At 41.8% G+C, this 17,248-nt stretch overlaps 1 protein-coding gene across 1 annotated transcript in view; it reads right to left on the reverse strand.

The window, feature by feature from the left end:
* Positions 1–17,248, reverse strand: part of LOC120552232 (vasoactive intestinal polypeptide receptor 2-like) — a 51,019-nt gene that overhangs the window by 15,339 nt on the left and 18,432 nt on the right. The window contains exon 4 of the mRNA XM_039790082.1: positions 12,784–12,881. Coding sequence (XP_039646016.1) covers positions 12,784–12,881 — 98 coding nt within the window. The remainder of the gene's footprint in view (positions 1–12,783; positions 12,882–17,248) is intronic.

A 17,248-nucleotide genomic window follows, 5' to 3' on the forward strand; every position in this document is an offset into this window, starting at 1 on the left:
ACACCCTATCTCGTAATTACGAGAAAATATGTCATAATTACGAGATCCTGATCTCGTAATTTTGAGATCCTCATCTCGTAATTACGAGAAAAGATCTCGTAATTTGAAACACCTGGAAGGCGGCATATCTAGGGGACATTCTACGCTTAACGTGAAAAAGCTTAACGTGGTTTAATGTACCTAAACAACGATCAATCATCACCAAAATCCTCTCCTATATTGCTCATCATGATCACTTAAAACTGTCAAAAAAATCTAACACAAAGTCCAAATATTATGGACGTTATCTGACACTAAGCGTTGCTGCTCCATTAAAGTGATGGTTCGGAGTAATTTCACCCTAGGGTCCTTTGCACCATGACCTCGAGCCAAACACCCCCCCAGAAGCTTTTTTCACCTGGGTCGAACATTGGGAGAATTAGCGGTGAGTAGCGTTAGCCGCTGAATAGCTTATCGCAGAGGCTAATGTATCCGAAGTGTCTCTTAACATTACCCCACTAATAATGCCCGAAATGATACCAAAGGTCTACACTAGTATATATAGGTTATGCACTCATAAAACGATGGATTGTAAAGTTTGTAAGTACACCAGAAGGTTATGTAAATAACACTTGCCTGCTGGCTTCTGCTCTCTGCTGTTGCACTTTAAGGGTAGCCTATTGTAAGGAAAAAACTTAACGTGAAAAAACTTAACGTGGTTTAATGTACAAACAACGATCAATCATCATATTGGAGAGGATTTTGGTGATGATTGATTGTTCTTAAACCACGTTAAGCTTTTTTACGTTAAGTTTTTTTCCTAACACCCTTAATGGAGCAGCAACGCTTAGTGTCAGATAACGTCCATAATATTTGGACTTTGGGTTAGATTTTTTGACAGTTTTAAGTGATTATGAGGGGTAATAAGAGAGAAATTTGGTGATGATTGATCATAATTCCGAGATGAGGATCTCGGAATTATGAGATCTTTTCTCGTAATTACAAGATAAGGTGTCAACATTTATTTTTTCTATGGTGATGCAATACGCTTCCGTAGTTATCTGTCCCTGAATCTGGGGAGCGGCACTTCTGAAGGGGGGGGGGCATTGTATTTGTTTGGCAGTGGAGTTCAAATATCAACAATCTTTGCACAGCATCGATTACTGCGCCTATTTTTTTTTTTTAAGATTAGTTTTCGGGCATTTTAGGCCTTTATTTTCGACAGGATGGCTCAGACTTAAAAGGGGAGGAGGGGTAATAATAATAATAATAATAATAATAATAATAATAACAACATGCAGCAAAGGGCCGCAGGTCAGCGTGGAACCCGTGACTGCTGCGTCGAGGACTAAGCCTCTTTATATGGACACCGCTCTTACTGCACCTTTAAACCGATACAGATGTTTTTAGCTGTCAAATGCATTTAGCTGCTACACCTGTCCACAGCAGGACATTGCTTAGCATCCGTGTCGGTACTCCTGCCTGCTTCTCCAAACTGTTGTCATGCCGACCGCCATCTACTGTAGCTAACACACCGACTATGGAGAAGTAGCTCATACTAGAGCTGAAGATCTTTGAACGAACCCGTCGGGTCCGGTCCGGTCTTAATTTCTATGATTGTACACGGGGTCGGACCGGGCTCCAGGTTGCACGGTAAATGAGCGGTCAGGTGATGCGGTCAGGTGATGCATTTCGATTAGCGCAAAAATGGATGCTGAGGAGGTGCAATGGAGGCTGGCCTCTGGAGGACTTATTTTACTTCTTGGTTCCTATTTCCAAGTGGCCTATAGCCTACGTTAGTCATGAGTAAATTATGTTAAAAAATGTATAAATGAATAATTCTTGACTAAAGGCAAAAGAGCTGCGTTTGAATAATGTCGGGCTGTAATTGGGTTCAGGCTTTTAAAAAGCTGTCAATCAAAATGTACTTGTATTACAGCGCTAGCTCATACAACTACACTCATCCAAACTATCCCTTAAAACTCTAAAAGTAACCTGACAATGATTTGGGTACTTTTGCATATACTGTATTTTTTACTTTAAGCCCATAAAAACATTATTTAAAATCTGAAATATTTCTCTACAACTTTAAATAATCATCACTACATGCACAAAATTCAACAATAGAGTTTGAAGTTGTTAATGATTAAAGTTTAGAACTCTTTAAGGCTAATCTGCTGCATCAGGAGTGTGTGTGGTTTGATCGGACAACCCCCGTCCCATTTTACTTCAGACTATGCACACATGTACGTGGGGAAATCCAAATAAAGACATAGAAGTCGGTCGTGAAATAACCAAAACCGTTGTAGCTTTTAAATAAGATTTCAGTGCCTTTAAGTAAAAATGTAAATGCAGGACTTTATCGGAGTACTTTTCCATTGTAGCATTACTACTTTTCCTTCGGTAAAGGGTTTCAGTGCTTCTTCCACCACTATCTGTCCACTCTAAACACACATGGACAAATATGTGAGGCTACACAGACAGTCACGGCCTGGCATCAGCGTCTCATTCCTGAGTTTGATTCTCAGGCCTTCTGGCTGGGAGCTGATGACCTGCTGGCTCTGGTCTACTGCAGCCACATTGCCTTCTATGTCCAAACACATCTCCATCCATAAACTCTGGCTCGCTCGCCCTGTCTGTATTCCTCTCTGACACCAGAGAATTAAAGCGATGTTGAACTTTAGGCTGAGCGGCTTCCTGGCCACGATAGAAGTCTAAATCTGGACTGTCTTTATCTTATGTGCTCCTGTGTAGGTTTTTAAATCAAGACCGAGTCAAGACAGAGACCAGAAGAACATGAAGACCATCAGAGCCAGGGATGAACATTCGCACAATTATTTTCTGCCGATATTTTTTAAAAGAAAAGACAAAATTATTCACAAATTTTGGTCAGAATGCAAATAAATGCACAATCAATATAGATCAGTTTCACTGACAGAAAACCTGACTGATTCCGGACTTCGACGTCGTCATCTGTTTAGCTCGCCTCTGGCCCGCCTATATCAGATACACCGATGTGATTGGTGCAGCTCGGCTCCAAGGGCATAGTTAATGAGCGTCATTACTCATTGCCAGAGTGACTCGCTGAGCAAATTCAAATTGCGTTATCGTGGTAAAAGGTATGTGTAAATAACCCAAATATAATAACCATTTATCGGCGTGGCTCAGTTTTGGGTTGGAGATTTGGGCAAAAAAAATAAATAAATAAAATCAGCTTTAGTGTCCGATTCTGGATTTAAATTGTTGTTAAAGTTGTGCCAGATTTTGCTTCCTATACATTTCTATAAAGAACTGGGCGAGACGTATTCGCTTCCGGTCCGTTGATATCACACAGAGATACAAAAATAGGTCAAATTTCTTGTATGTATTCACAAACTTGGCCAATAGATAGGTTAGGAAACAAGGGAGAGAGATGCAACACAACCCTGGCAGGGGATGTTGTGGTGCATGGTCGGGACCGGACAACTGTGCTTCCAGCAGTTTATTTCACTGTCACTGCCCGAGTGTGTGAATTAAATTGAGTGAGTTGTAAATAATTCAGCCTTTGGTACTTTGGTTTGCTGAGAAGGCTTTCTTTATCGATATTTTTATAACCAGCACTGCTCCAGGTGGATATTTCAGGGTCACAGATGTTTGACAGAGGTTTTGTTATGTTAACAGATGTGTAAAGAAGAAAAGAAAAATTATGTGTTCTTGTCTGTGTGTTTAGCATCAAGCACATCATTTACATTCTCAGCTCAAACTGGGACGTTTTTTTTCCCTCATGTTGCCACTTTACTGGCGCACAATGAATTATTTCCACACCTTGGCTGTCTTCTTCACGTCAGTAGCTCTTTACAGTCGTATCAGTCTCTGACCTCAACAATCTGCTATTTATTACAGCAGATAAAGCCAGTGCTTCTCATCGAGGACATCATAACAAATGCGATTTGGCTGTAGCTTCCATTCGCTAAAGAACGCTTGCATGTAATGAAGTTAAAGCTTTCTCGCTCGCTCGACCCCCTTTGAGTCTATTTTTTTTCAAAGCTTCAAGTCCCAATTAAACGGTCTCCTGTCCTGTCTCTCCATCGCTGAGTCCACGTGTGCTTTTTAATTTGAAGATCTGTTTTGTGTCGCAGTGAGGGTGATCGGAGATGAAAATCAGCTGGATCTCCAGTGTGTGTGTGAAGTTAGAGTATCTGTGGGAGTGCCAGCGGTGACGTCTGGTCTCAGCTGAATGTTTTCCAGACGGAAAACCTCCGTCTCTTCCACAGGAAACAAAAAGAAGCTTCGCTGAGATAGTCAAAGAGCAGGAGTCCCACACCTGAGGGCTCTGGAGAGGATCACAGTCCAGCTGTGTGTGTGTGTGTGTGTGTGTGTGTGTGTGTGTGTGTGTGTGTGTGTGTGTGTGTGTGTATGTGTGTGTTAACATTCATTTTTATGTTCTACTGTTTACTTTCACACTGCTCAGTATATGCAGGGGCGATTCCAGTTTAATTTTTTTTTTATTTTTTTAAATGGAATGGCACAGGGGGGACTTGATCAGAATACAGCATAGAAAATCTGCTTAGAAATATAGGAAATATTGGATAGGATATAACAACACAATTTAATTTTGCTAAATAAAACACATCACATTCATTATTAATTTCAATTGTTTTTGGTGTCTTCTTGTTTCTCACACACACACACACACACACACACACACACACACACACACACACACACACACACACACACACACACACACACACACACACACACACACACACACACACACACACACACACACACACACACGCCAAGGTCGGGACCTGTGTGTGGTGCAACTTCCTCTTCCGTTCTCGCAACCTTCAAACAACGCACCTCTATGACATAAAAGCCTAAACTCTTTTTATGACTTAACTTTCTGTGCATCAGAGGTCACCCGGAGTACTTTTAACCACTTCCTCAAACACTGCGCTTTTGCAACAAGCACATGCACACATTTTGTTAATTCAGATGGGGGGGCTCTAGACCCACCCCTGAGTACATGATTTATTGGTTTCTGTTCTATTTATTTGTTTACTTGCTGCAATGTGACCTTAACGGGGCAATTCCGCACCTTCAATTTACGTCCACTAAAAGTGTTTTTACCACTGACAGGCTCAGATTATTATTCTAAACTTCTGACAACATGATGGAAAAAAATCCCTATAGAAATAGGCCTTTTTGTTAAAGAGGGAGATCCTTTTTGTTTAGTAAGAATAGTTTAGTAAGAATACAAAAAAATGATGCACATTTTGAAGTATCGTATGAGAAAAGCTTTATAGAAACGGCAAAATTCAACGCAAAAAAAAAAATCTCACAAAAACAAGAGATTTACTTCTCCTTGGTCTAAATTGTAATATTGAGCGGTGTCAATTAAAGTAATGAGACTCTGAAGAATGATGGACTTTCAACCAGACTGCACGGTAAAGAATGAGAGAACAAGGGGGGAGTGTGTGGCTTTATTCAGCGTGGACACAATAGTGGTTCCGGATATTCTCTTAAACCTGGATGTTACCTGCTTGTTTAAAGCTCAGTATAAACCAAAGGGTCCTGGAATGCAGCCGGGACCGGAAGCAATAACTGGGACGGTCGGAAGATAAGCTCCGCGGCATCGCACAGGACGCCTCAGGTTCAAAACACACGGATCCAAAAACACCGACAGAGCAGACCGATAACACAGGTTCACTGGGAAGAGAAAAGACGGTGAAGAAAGGATTTTGCAACATATTCTGCTTCCTAATCTTTCTCTAGAGGGAAATAAATTCCAGTTTACTTTCAGACCAGGGCGGATTAGAGACCAGGAGCTGAACCCCCGCTGAACTCAGCTGGAGGAGCGGAGGGGTTCAACCAGTGTCTCGCCATAACAATATACCGTGTGCAAGTCTCAGCTGTTCTCCAGTGTTGGAAGTATTCAGATCCTTTCACTTAGGTAAAAGTACTTAACCACACTGTACAAACATTCTTGTTACGAGTAAAAGTCCTACATGGAAAATTTTCATTCAGTAAAACTCTGTTAAGGATAAATCAGGAATATGTAGTTAAAGAATTAAAAGTAGAAAAATGCCCACCTGTAACTGTTCTACTATTATATATTCTACCGTTAGATTATCATATCCTGTGCTAACATGCAAAAGCAGGATTTTCCTGTTGGATTTGGTTGAGCTGGAGCTCATTTTGAACTATTAGCTAATGATCATTACCGTTCTGGATTCACCTGCTGATTATCTTCTCCATTTAAATCGATCGATTGTACATCTTTGGACGACAATTACGGACTTGGTGTACAAGCATACAGAATAATACACACAGAAAATGACTGGGTAAATGGTGTAGTGGCTCAATTTTCCTACATGGTGCATCTCTATAAAAGTTCCTCAACATGTCTCATTGGCTGCCCATCACTGTTCTCTCCATGTTCAACAGATCCAAGATAACCCTCCAACCATCTACTCATTGTTTGTGTTCATTTTAGTTCACCATATTTTTGTTGTTGTTGCTGAGAGCAAGCCCAGGGTAATGTTGATTAGATTATGAGCACGCTGACTGGAGGACAAACAGAAGAAACCAGAAAATGAACATGAAGTCACCTCTGTGCACTCCCACAACTAGGATAGCCGTTCGAAATGCCTAAAAGGAGGCTCTGCACAAAATCTAAATTACTTTGCATCTTTGTTTTTTAAATTTCCAAGCATTATGGCTGCAAAATTAATCACGTTCACTTCTCTTGTTTTGGGCTAGAGCAGGTGTTCTGGAGTGGTTTACTGGTCTGGCCCACTTGAGATCAAATTAGGGGTCTGTGGCCCATTAACTAAAATGACCCCTGGGCTAGAGGCAGAAATCTCAGAGGATATTTTAAAACAAGTAAGTGAGAAGAATAGGTATTTTTTTCTTTGCAAGAAGCTGGTGCTCTTAAGTGCAGAAACACACACACACAGTGTTGTAGTTGTAGTGTTGTAGTCAAGACCACCTAAACCGAGACCAAGTCAACATCAAGACCAGAGTGTATCGAGACCAAGACCAGGACTTTGAGGGGCTGAGTCCACGACAAGACCAAGACCAGAGCCAGACGGCCAGAGCTTCTTCTCCTGTTTCCTGCATCCACTTTCTTGTGAGTTCTTGGGAGTGTGTGTTAAGGCCGGGACACACAGGGCCGAAAATCAGCCGTTGGACAGTCTGGTAAGGTCGGTGACCAGTTTCTATTTTTTGGGTCTTCTTACACACACACACACACACACACACACACACACACACACACACACACACACACACACACACACACACACACACACACACACACACACACACACACACACACACACACACACACACACACACACACACACACACACACACACACACACACACACACACACACACACACACACACACACACACACACACCTCTATGCCATAAAAGCCTAAAGTCTTTTTATGACTTAACTTTCTGTGCATCAGAGGTCACCCGGAGTACTTTTAACCACTTCCTCAAACACTGCGCTTTTGCAACAAGCACATGCACATATTTTGTTAATAAAATATTTCTACAATTGACAGCACTCTAGCTCTAGACCCACCCCTGTGTACATGATTTATTAGTTTCTGTTCTATTTATTTGTTTACTTGGTCCTACTAACTCACCTCCTCGCTGCTCTGTTTTAGACTTTGCAATTAAACAAAAATAATTAAAAACAATTGGTCCAGTATTAAGCAAGACCGCTGCAGTCAGCAGCAGCGAAACAAGCTGCAATGTGACCTTAACGGGGCAATTCCGCACCTTCAATTTACGTCCACTAAAAGTGTTGTTTTTAACCACTGACAGGCTCAGATTATTATTCTAAACTTCTGACACCATGATGGAAAAAAAAGCCCTATAGATCCTTTTTGTTTAATAAGAAACAGCCCCAAAATACAGCCAGAGCTTCTTCTCCTGTTTCCTGCATTCACTTTCTTGTGAGTTCTTGGGAGTGTGTGTTAAGGCCGGGACACACAGGGCCGAAAAACGGCCGTTGGACAGTCTGGTGAGGTCGGTGACTCGAGTCTGTTCGGTGTGTCCCGTCTGGGGGGCTGTCGGCGTTCATTTTGGCCGACCTGACATGTTCAGTCGGAGGCAGGGTAGTCGGGACTAGAGTCTCCCAAAATCTGACCAAAATCTTTTAAACTGACCTTTGTTGAGCTGAAATGAAGACTTTTCGGTGAACTATTTTAGTACAATATGAGATCGTATTCTGAACGAGCCGCCATGACAGTCTGGCTTTGAATTTCCAGAGAAAACAAACCCATGTGACGCGTTCGTCCAATCAGCTGCCGGTTTTCATTGCTTGGGCAACAATACAGAGTAGCGCCGCCTGCTGCTATGGAGACGTATTACGTTTCTCAAGTTGGTGTCTCCTCAGGGTGTCCCAAGGCAGTTTTTTGGACCTCGGGGACCCGACTGATCATCTCGACTGGCTTTGCTGTCGACGGTCGGCCGTCTGGCTGGTGTGTCCTGGCTATTAAAAGTATCAGGGAAACGTTATTAACAGTAACACATTTCCAATTAGAAATTAGTGAAGTTATTGGCTGCATTTGAAGCAGGAAGTTTATCATCCAATTACAGTAATGCAGAGGCAATTTAGCGATATTCCTGCAGTTGGGGCTTGACGGTCTTGAAATAAAATCCAGAGTCCTCTTTATCCGAGACGGAGACAAGAGGAGACAAGACCGAGTAAAAATACATTGATTTTGAGACTAGACAGAGACCTTCAAAAAAGAGGTCTTGAGTACTGCAACACTGCACACACAATGATGTAAAGGAAAAGGCTGATTTCACGGTGGTCTGAAGAGAGAAGGGGGAGCTGAGCCGAGAGATCAGCTGGAGTTCAAAGATCTGTCAGCCAGAAACTCTCCTTCCTCTCAACCCTGACCTTTCTCCTCGTTTATCTCTGTCAGAGCGCCTTCTCTCGATCAGATAAACACAGAGACGCGGAGATGCCGAAACACACTGTAATGAAAATCAGCTCTTTTTACTTCACCACAGCGACTGAAAGCGCTGAAACTGGTCGGACTTTAAACTGATCATCAGTGACAAGAACAAGCTTACACTCCATATGCGGAGGATTAATGGGCCGTTTTTAGTCAGTCTGTTTGAATTTAGTCATTTCAAAGTCCATCTGTAAGCCTTTACAGTAGTGAACAGTTTTATCACAAATCACACTGAAGCTGTAGGACCGAGCTGCCTGTTTATCTTTCCTGCAGGCTGTTTTCAGTGAACGTATATGTTTGTTTGAACGTCAGTAGGTTGATTTGGGAGAGATGAATCTTTTGTTTGTTCCCATTGTCTTATTTTCACATCTGCATTAAAAGCTTTAGGGCCCTATTTTAACGATCTAAGCGCACGGCGTGAAGCGCATGGTGCAGGTGCGTTTAGGGCGTGTCCAAATATATTTTTGCTAGTTTGACAGCAAAAAAAAAGGGTCCGTGCGCCTGGTTCAAAAGGGTTGTACTTAGTGTCTTCATTAATCAGAGGTGTGTTTGGGCGTAACATGCAATAAACCAATCAGAGATCATCTCCCATTCCCTTTAAAAGCCAGGCGCGTTTGGACCATGGCACATTGCTATTATGATCAAGCGACTTTGAGTTTGTGAAAAGCAGTATATAAATTCAAATTTTTATTATTATTATTATTATTATTATTATTATGATGGCGAATTTGCACCGTAATATTTTTATTTGTAATCTTTTGCATGTTTGTGTGCTGCTGCGCTTCCCTGTGTGTGTAACAAGCATAGTGTGTGTCCCTGTGTGTGTAACAAGCATAGTGTGTGGGCGCTGTGCACGAGCCTAGGAGCATTTTACTAATGTGCTGTTAAAATAACAATGAAATGCTACTGACTTCAGACCAGGTTTTTGTTGGTCAATGGCGCGATCACTTCCCGCTGCCTCAAGATAGCGATACGCTCAGAATGCACCTGAACACACCTCCCTGTAAGACCAGCACGCCCATGGGCGCAAAGATGGGCGCAGGTGCATTCGCTATTTAAACGATGTGGGCGCTGGATGGGAAATTGACAACTGTCAATGTCGGTCTTAAACTAGCAAAGACACTTGCGTTGGGCTTTGCGCTGCGCCGGGTGCAAGATAGGGCCCTTAGTTTTAAAAAGGACAGGTTTTTAAGTCCCATATGTACATTGAAAAAAAGGTTTTGCATGTTGTAATCATTTCCCCTTTTAATACTGGCCATTAAAACATCCCATGTGTTTCCAACGTTAGTGATGAGGGACAAACTCCACAGTCCTGAAGTTATCTATATCTATTAACTTCAGATAAGTGCTTTACTGTGGGGAAATGGAACAGAAGTTTTTGTTGACTTTGGAACTAATGTAAACACAAAGAAAATCTTTACAGTACCAAGTTTTCTTTCGGGCAAGCAAAACCTCTTTCAATTTAGAATTTAGACAAACTTGAACAATTTGAACATATCCTTCAAGCAGACGGTCCTCTTGGTCCTCACCCAGAAAACGGCCGTATAGGTCGATTGTGCACGCAGCTTATAACGATCCATATTTACCCATATTACGACCCCAAGTGGATGCATACTTGCCAACCCTCCCAATTTCCCTGGGAGACTCACGTTTTCCTATTTTTCCCGATTTATGACGCATTTTCACACCTTTTTTTTCCCTTTTCCCAACCTGTTTCCTGCACTGTACAAGCCTTACAACTCTACAGTTTCCTCCCTGCTGGTGCTTCCCCCTCCCGCTTTCTCAGGGACGGCTTTAGTGGGGTGTCTCGGGGGTTTTGGGGGACCTAAAGCACTAAAGACAACAGTCACTTCAACCTTTTACGGACCCAAGTCTGTGACTTAATTTTAGTAGTTTAACAGGACTCATTTAAAGCCAATTCCGGAGGTTTTCTTATACCTAACCTAAGTATTTTTATTGCCTTCACCTAACTAGTTCTGTTTCACAACACTAACTACGAATTTAAAACTTCAACCGCTACGTTAAATAGAACGGTCATATGTTGTTTTGGGACTCATCGGCGTGGTTTATGTATGAGGACGTGTTGCTTTAAAGATCAGCTTGTGTGTTGAGATGTGGTTTTGGAGACATGCAACTTTTTACATTGTAAGCAAAACTAGAAAATGCATTTCCTGCAGAAACTGCAGTGTGAACGCTGGAAATGTCAAACGAATTGCTTAAAAAAATAGTGATGCACGGAAACATTCAAAAGCGTTTAGTTTATTAGCACAAAATGATTAGAAAATATAAAGTATATTACAACAAAGAGCAGAGATTAGATTGTGCAGGAGAGCAGGAGAGGTAAGAAACTTCCTGAAACTAGTCTGTGGTTGGCGTTTTTTAATACCAGATCATGAAAACTGTCTGTGGTGGTTTTACTGCTCTCGAACAGATGATTCAAAGGGGGTCAAACCGAGATATGATCCTGTAATGTGTCGACACGACAAGAGCACGTTCTGCTCTGCTGCGTGGGACTTCACACGTAGACTCGGTCCGATTGAAAAACACAAAAGGAAACCACTGTGGTAACTGCTTATACAAGTACTGTCCTGGTTTCTTTGTTAAAACTAAGATAAATAACTTGCTACTTACAGTAGTATGTATGGCGTACTGTCTTAGATTGTCAATCCTTCCTTTAATTAATCCCAGTTCTTTTCAGGAAAAAACTCGCAGGAAATTATTACTAGTAATTGCAGGACCTGTAAAACGAAGCAGTGGTTCCCCTTTTATAGTTTTAGCTTGTGACCGTTCGTCCCAGCTTGTGTCTGTCCAGTGATGTCTCCTTGAAACGTCTCAGATTGTTGCATTTGAATAATTGTTGTTGAGGCCTGACGAGGTAAAACTATCACATATTTCACACAAGAAGCAATGACATCGATAATATTATTCAAAAATTTATGAACAACAATTCGTATGAAATGTTACGAAATAAGGGCGATTGCCGATAGCCAACAAAACGACTAGTTAAAATTAGAAAAAAAGATTGTGGTTTGGGTTGGAACACCGCCCCCCCTTCAGTAGACCCGGGACACAGAAACGTTTCCTGGGTGAAAGTCTTAAAGTCTTATTTTCCCCCTTACCTACGTCCTTCATGAACTCCGTTCCCCTGCTCAAAAGCGGTAGACGCTAGATCACACCCGATACATGTGTCGATGTCAACACGAGCATACTGCTCAGGCATCAACATTTGGGTTTGCCATCCGTCACTTCAGCCAAAGACTGACTGACCGCACCGGAGTATAGCTGCACTTTCTACAGTTCACTTAGGACAGCTTTCCTACAACTTTCTCTGCTAATATCTGCCAAAGTTGCACAATCACACATGAAACATCAGTCTGCAGCAGCTTAAAAACTGAACATCATCACTGGCTAACTGTATCACAGCTCACACGTAACTTTACACAGAAAGTAGTCTATATTGAAGACTTTGTGTTGTAATTCTAAACTCCGGTAGATTTGTGAGGACTATGGTTAACTGCTCCTCAGATCTCTGCAGGGTAAATCCAGACAGCTAGCTAGACTATCTGTCCAATCTGAGTTTACTCTCGCACGACTAAAACTACTTTTGAACGTACACATGTTCCACTAAAAACAAGTTCCTTCCCCTTACTGCGTCCGGCGCTTAGCGCCGCCCATCCCGATTGTGATTGGTTTAAAGACACGCCAATAAACCAGAGCACGTGTTGCTCCCATCCCGGGATGCTGTGTGGACTAGCCAGACCCTCCTCCGTAGCGCTGTGGAGGAAGGTCTGGCAACGCAAGACTACACAGAAAGTGAACAGACAGTGAACTCACCTCGCTGGGTTCACCCGTGTTGTTGGACCAGCAGGCGACGGTGATGGCGGGGTAGACGTCAGACCAACCGGTCTCTGTGCAGTTCCTGCTGAGGTTACCTGAGACACACATGTGCAGAAACAATTAGTCGATTCATTTATGTGTTGGAATTCAATTTCAAGTCAGGTGGATTTTATATTGTATTTTTAGACTTATTTTACTTAGATTTGACTACTTTAATGCCAACAAAACATTATAGGATTCAGTTCCAAATTGTAATCCTGGCAGCTTGGAAACATTTGTGTTCGGAAATAATATTTACAGAGAGTGTAATTTAACAGGTAATAAATAACATATTAACAATTGAAATAATGTGTTATTTCAAAGACATGGTATATGTGTAGCCCCAAAGTATTTGAGAGTTCAGATTCTGATGGTGCACACTCAACATGTCCAGGAGACACGGGCCCGGTGTCCCCCCCACACACACACACACCCCCCCACACACCCCCCCCCCCCCACCCCCCCCCCCCCCCCCCCCCCCCCCCCCCCCCCCCCCCCCCCACACACACACACACACACACACACACACACACACACACACACACACACACACACACACACACACGGAATAGTCTTCCACTTATTAAAATGGCAGAAACAAAAAAGGGATTTTAAACTTAAAGTTAGGGTTTTCTTGTGGAATAAAATAGATAATTAGGGAAAAATAGACTCTAGACTGAGGACCGGGTACTTTATTGCTTTGTAGCTCATGGGGTTTTATCTGGTACTTCTGATGTGTAGTTTGATGTATGTGTTTGCATGTGTTGTATGTTCTTTCTCTTCCATCAGGGACCATGTTGGAAAAAAGTGTTCATCGCTTTTACATGTTATCCCTTGGATCCTTTTTGTCTTTCTATATCCACAAATAAACCCAACAAAAATCTAGAGGGGATAAGGGGAGGTATAATCCTGACTACAGTCTTGTGTAACACAATAAAAAAAAATGTACATTTCGTGAATGCACGAACAACTTGTCAGTGTCCTCATGTTAACTGTATTTCTCTGCAGGTCTTATTAAATCTCAGAGTAAATAAAAGTATAGCAGCGGACTGGAAAAGGTCGGCCATAATAAAAGGTCCTCAGCAGTTGCAGCAGATTGTGTTTCTAAGCTGTCTTATTGTAAATACACTCGATTCGTGCTCCACAGCAGCCTGGCTGTTAATGAGGCTGCTGGCCCGCTGACAGTTTGTTCACGTTAACTGATCTGAACTCAAGAGGACGAGTACGGTGGCCAAGAGGGACCAACGCACTCCTGTGTACACTCGACTCACTTGTGAGAGAGGGAAACTGCACTTAGGTGTCAGCAAGATGAAATAAAGTTTTAATAAAAGTGGTTTACAAAGAAAAAAACTGAAAATTGAAGTACATTTATTCATAATTCAGTTAATTTTAAAGTTTAAATTCAACCAATTAATCTGAAATAATACTATACATATTATAAGTCTTTGAGCTTTTTGTGTTCCTGAAAGCAGTTCAAAGCAAATCTATTTAGATTTGTTGATGATTACATAGAAAACACACATTGACACCCAACAAACCAAAAGATACATCGATCTGCACATTACATTTCCTGATAAAACTCTGCCGCTGTATCTGCTGCACACAGGAAACTATTTCTTGCTCAACAACACTAACTTCCTGAAGCCTCTGCAGGTTGCAACAGCTCAGAGACCACACATAGTCCAGCAGAAAACCGAAAAACTGAATTTTCATTGTTACACTTTGTTTTTTTTTATACAAATTAAACAAACGAGAGTTTGATGGGTTAATTTGTGAGCTTTGGAGGTGATTTGTGTTTAGACACTTTACTTGGGATTTACGCTCCTACAAAAACAGCTTATTTCCACCATTAACAGCAGACGTTTCGGTTTTCATATTTAAAATGTCTCAAAAAATTGTCTCAGTCTTGTCGTCTCTCTTGCACAGCGAACAGATTCAGATGTACAGTAGACCGACAGGAGAGAGAGAATCTATTTAACAGTCACGTTCTCAGTCAGTGACTTCCGATGTGGAGCAGCCGCTGCTCTGTGGCGATTACACGCCTCATCCTTTAACCGGGACGATCTAATGCTCTCCATGTCTGCAGGGGGAGAAACCGGGCCGCTGACAGATGCTGCTGCGTACGAATCACAGAGAAAATGTGGGCCAGCCCAGATGTTGTCAGCTGCACGGCGAATAATTAGACTCATTAAGTGAAGGAGCCCGAGCAGCGCGGGATGGAGGGAGGAGAGGTAAACACAGAGATGGAGAGGGAGAGGGTGCTGGCGTAGCAGAGGGTGAGGGATCAAACAGAGAGATAAAGGGAGGTTTTACCATCTGAAGCAAGTTTCTGTTCGTCTGAAAATATTGACAAAAGTATTAAAGTAATACATCAATAGATTTCTGTCAAATGAGTTCAGAAACAAACACTTGAGGAGTTATTGTTCTCCAGAGTCAGCTCAGGTCATTTTCTACGCCCGGAGGAAAAGGATGAGTTCTCTATGTAGACACTTTTCTAACAAAACTTGCCAAAGACACTTTTCAGCTGAGACAATTGTACAATTTGTTGGAGTTAGCTGAGCCAAACTTCCGTCTTTATTTTTGGGACAAAAGTGTCATAAATCTTTTCGTAAAAGGGTAACTACCGTTTTTTTTTCAACCTGAGGCCTGTACTATGAAGCAAGATTTGGCATTAACAAGGTAACTTCAGGATCAACCCTAACCTGCTCGGGAGCAGGTTAAGTTGGAGATTAGAGATCAACCGGTGTTAAAGCACCGCCTGCCGACCAATCAATACTCGGCTGATAACGGCGTCACCGTTCTTAGAAGATCCGGTGGAGCTCGGTGCGTAGAAAGAGAGAGAGGTGCGCTCATAAAAGTTAAAACATTTAGAGACCGACAACCCAGTTAACATTCCCCGATGGGTATTTTTATGAAAGATATAGATTTTCAGAGGAGGGAATTATGTATAGCCTATTTATTGGCTTCTTGAGCCGTGTGTCGCCAATGCGCACATCGGTTTGAATTAGGTTTTATATATTTTTTTATTTGCTCTCACGACCGCTTACCGCTGCCGGGGTTGCAACTGAAATAAAAGGCTACAGCAACAACAGTTTATGGAAAGCACAAGTGTAATTATGATCAGATCTTTTGCCTGACTGATGGGCGGAGTGATATTGATAAGCGTTGTGATTTACGCATTTACAGCGTCGGCTATTTCTTGCCAGCTCTCCTTGCTGGGTTAGGAAGCTGCGACTGTATTGCGTTTTGCCTACAAAACCGTGTCTGTGTTCTTCGTATTTCTGTAGAATTATAGTTTGCTCTTCTTATGTGAAATATGCGGCTCTGGTAGAGGTTTGCGATTGGTCGTGCTGTGCAAACACCGCCTTCTTAATGTGAACGCGCGCCGCTGGATTGGGAAACCCTGAGTTGACTGAACTAGTTGATAACCAGCGTCGTGACACAGCTTATGTGGGACTGCGGTTGTTAGGTTAGGTGAAGCCGGGTATGTTAATATGATTGGTTGGTCAGGCCCCTATTTTCCTATGTTTTTGTGTCTAAGTGACTGATGGGAACAACAATCTTTGACATTAGTTCAGTATTAAGCAAGAACGCTACAGTCGGCAGCGGCAAAACAAGCCCCAATGTAAGTTAATAGGGCAATTGTCCAGCTTGTATTTACCTTCACAAAAGTGCTTGTTTTGTCGCTGACAGACTCAGATTAATATTTTAAGTGTCTGACAACATTATCTCTTTGAGACCTTTCTGTTGAACCAGAAACAGCTCTGAAGTCGCTAGAGCTTAACCCACCAGACTCCATTTAAAAAAGCAATACTTTTAGCGTGTATGGAGCAAACATATTTTCACATATAAAAATTGGTAAACTATGTGTTTATTTCAACCAAAACTAGAGTTGTGATGGTTGGAAGAGTGGAAAGACGACCCATAACGGCTTTTCATAGTTTTATTTATTTTAACGACTTTGAATGAAGTGTATTTTACAATACTAAAATTACCGTTTATTAGCGAACACAATTTCACGGATGTTAGTAGGTTTAAAAAAGGGATCTTACTCTTTAACAGAAAGGTCGACCTCCTTAGAAATCCTTTCAATAATGTTGTCAGACACTTAGAATATTAATCTGAGCCTGTCAGCAGCAAAACAAGCACTTTTGTAAAAGGTAAATACAAGCTGGACAGTTGTCCTATTAACTCACATTGTAGCTTGTTTCACTGCTGCCGACTGCAGCGATCTCGCTTAATACTGGACCAATGTCAAAGATTGTTGTTCCCATCAGTCACTTAGACACAAAAACATAGGAAGATAGGGACCAGGTTGAAAAAAACGGTAGTTACCCTTTAACAAGACAATTTTAGCAAGAGGCAACATTTATAGGAAATTGGCTAATTGTAATAAATTTTTTAGTTACATATTTATATTCAG

Source organism: Perca fluviatilis, chromosome 22, assembly GCF_010015445.1.
Source record: "Perca fluviatilis chromosome 22, GENO_Pfluv_1.0, whole genome shotgun sequence".
Classification (NCBI taxonomy): domain Eukaryota; kingdom Metazoa; phylum Chordata; class Actinopteri; order Perciformes; family Percidae; genus Perca; species Perca fluviatilis.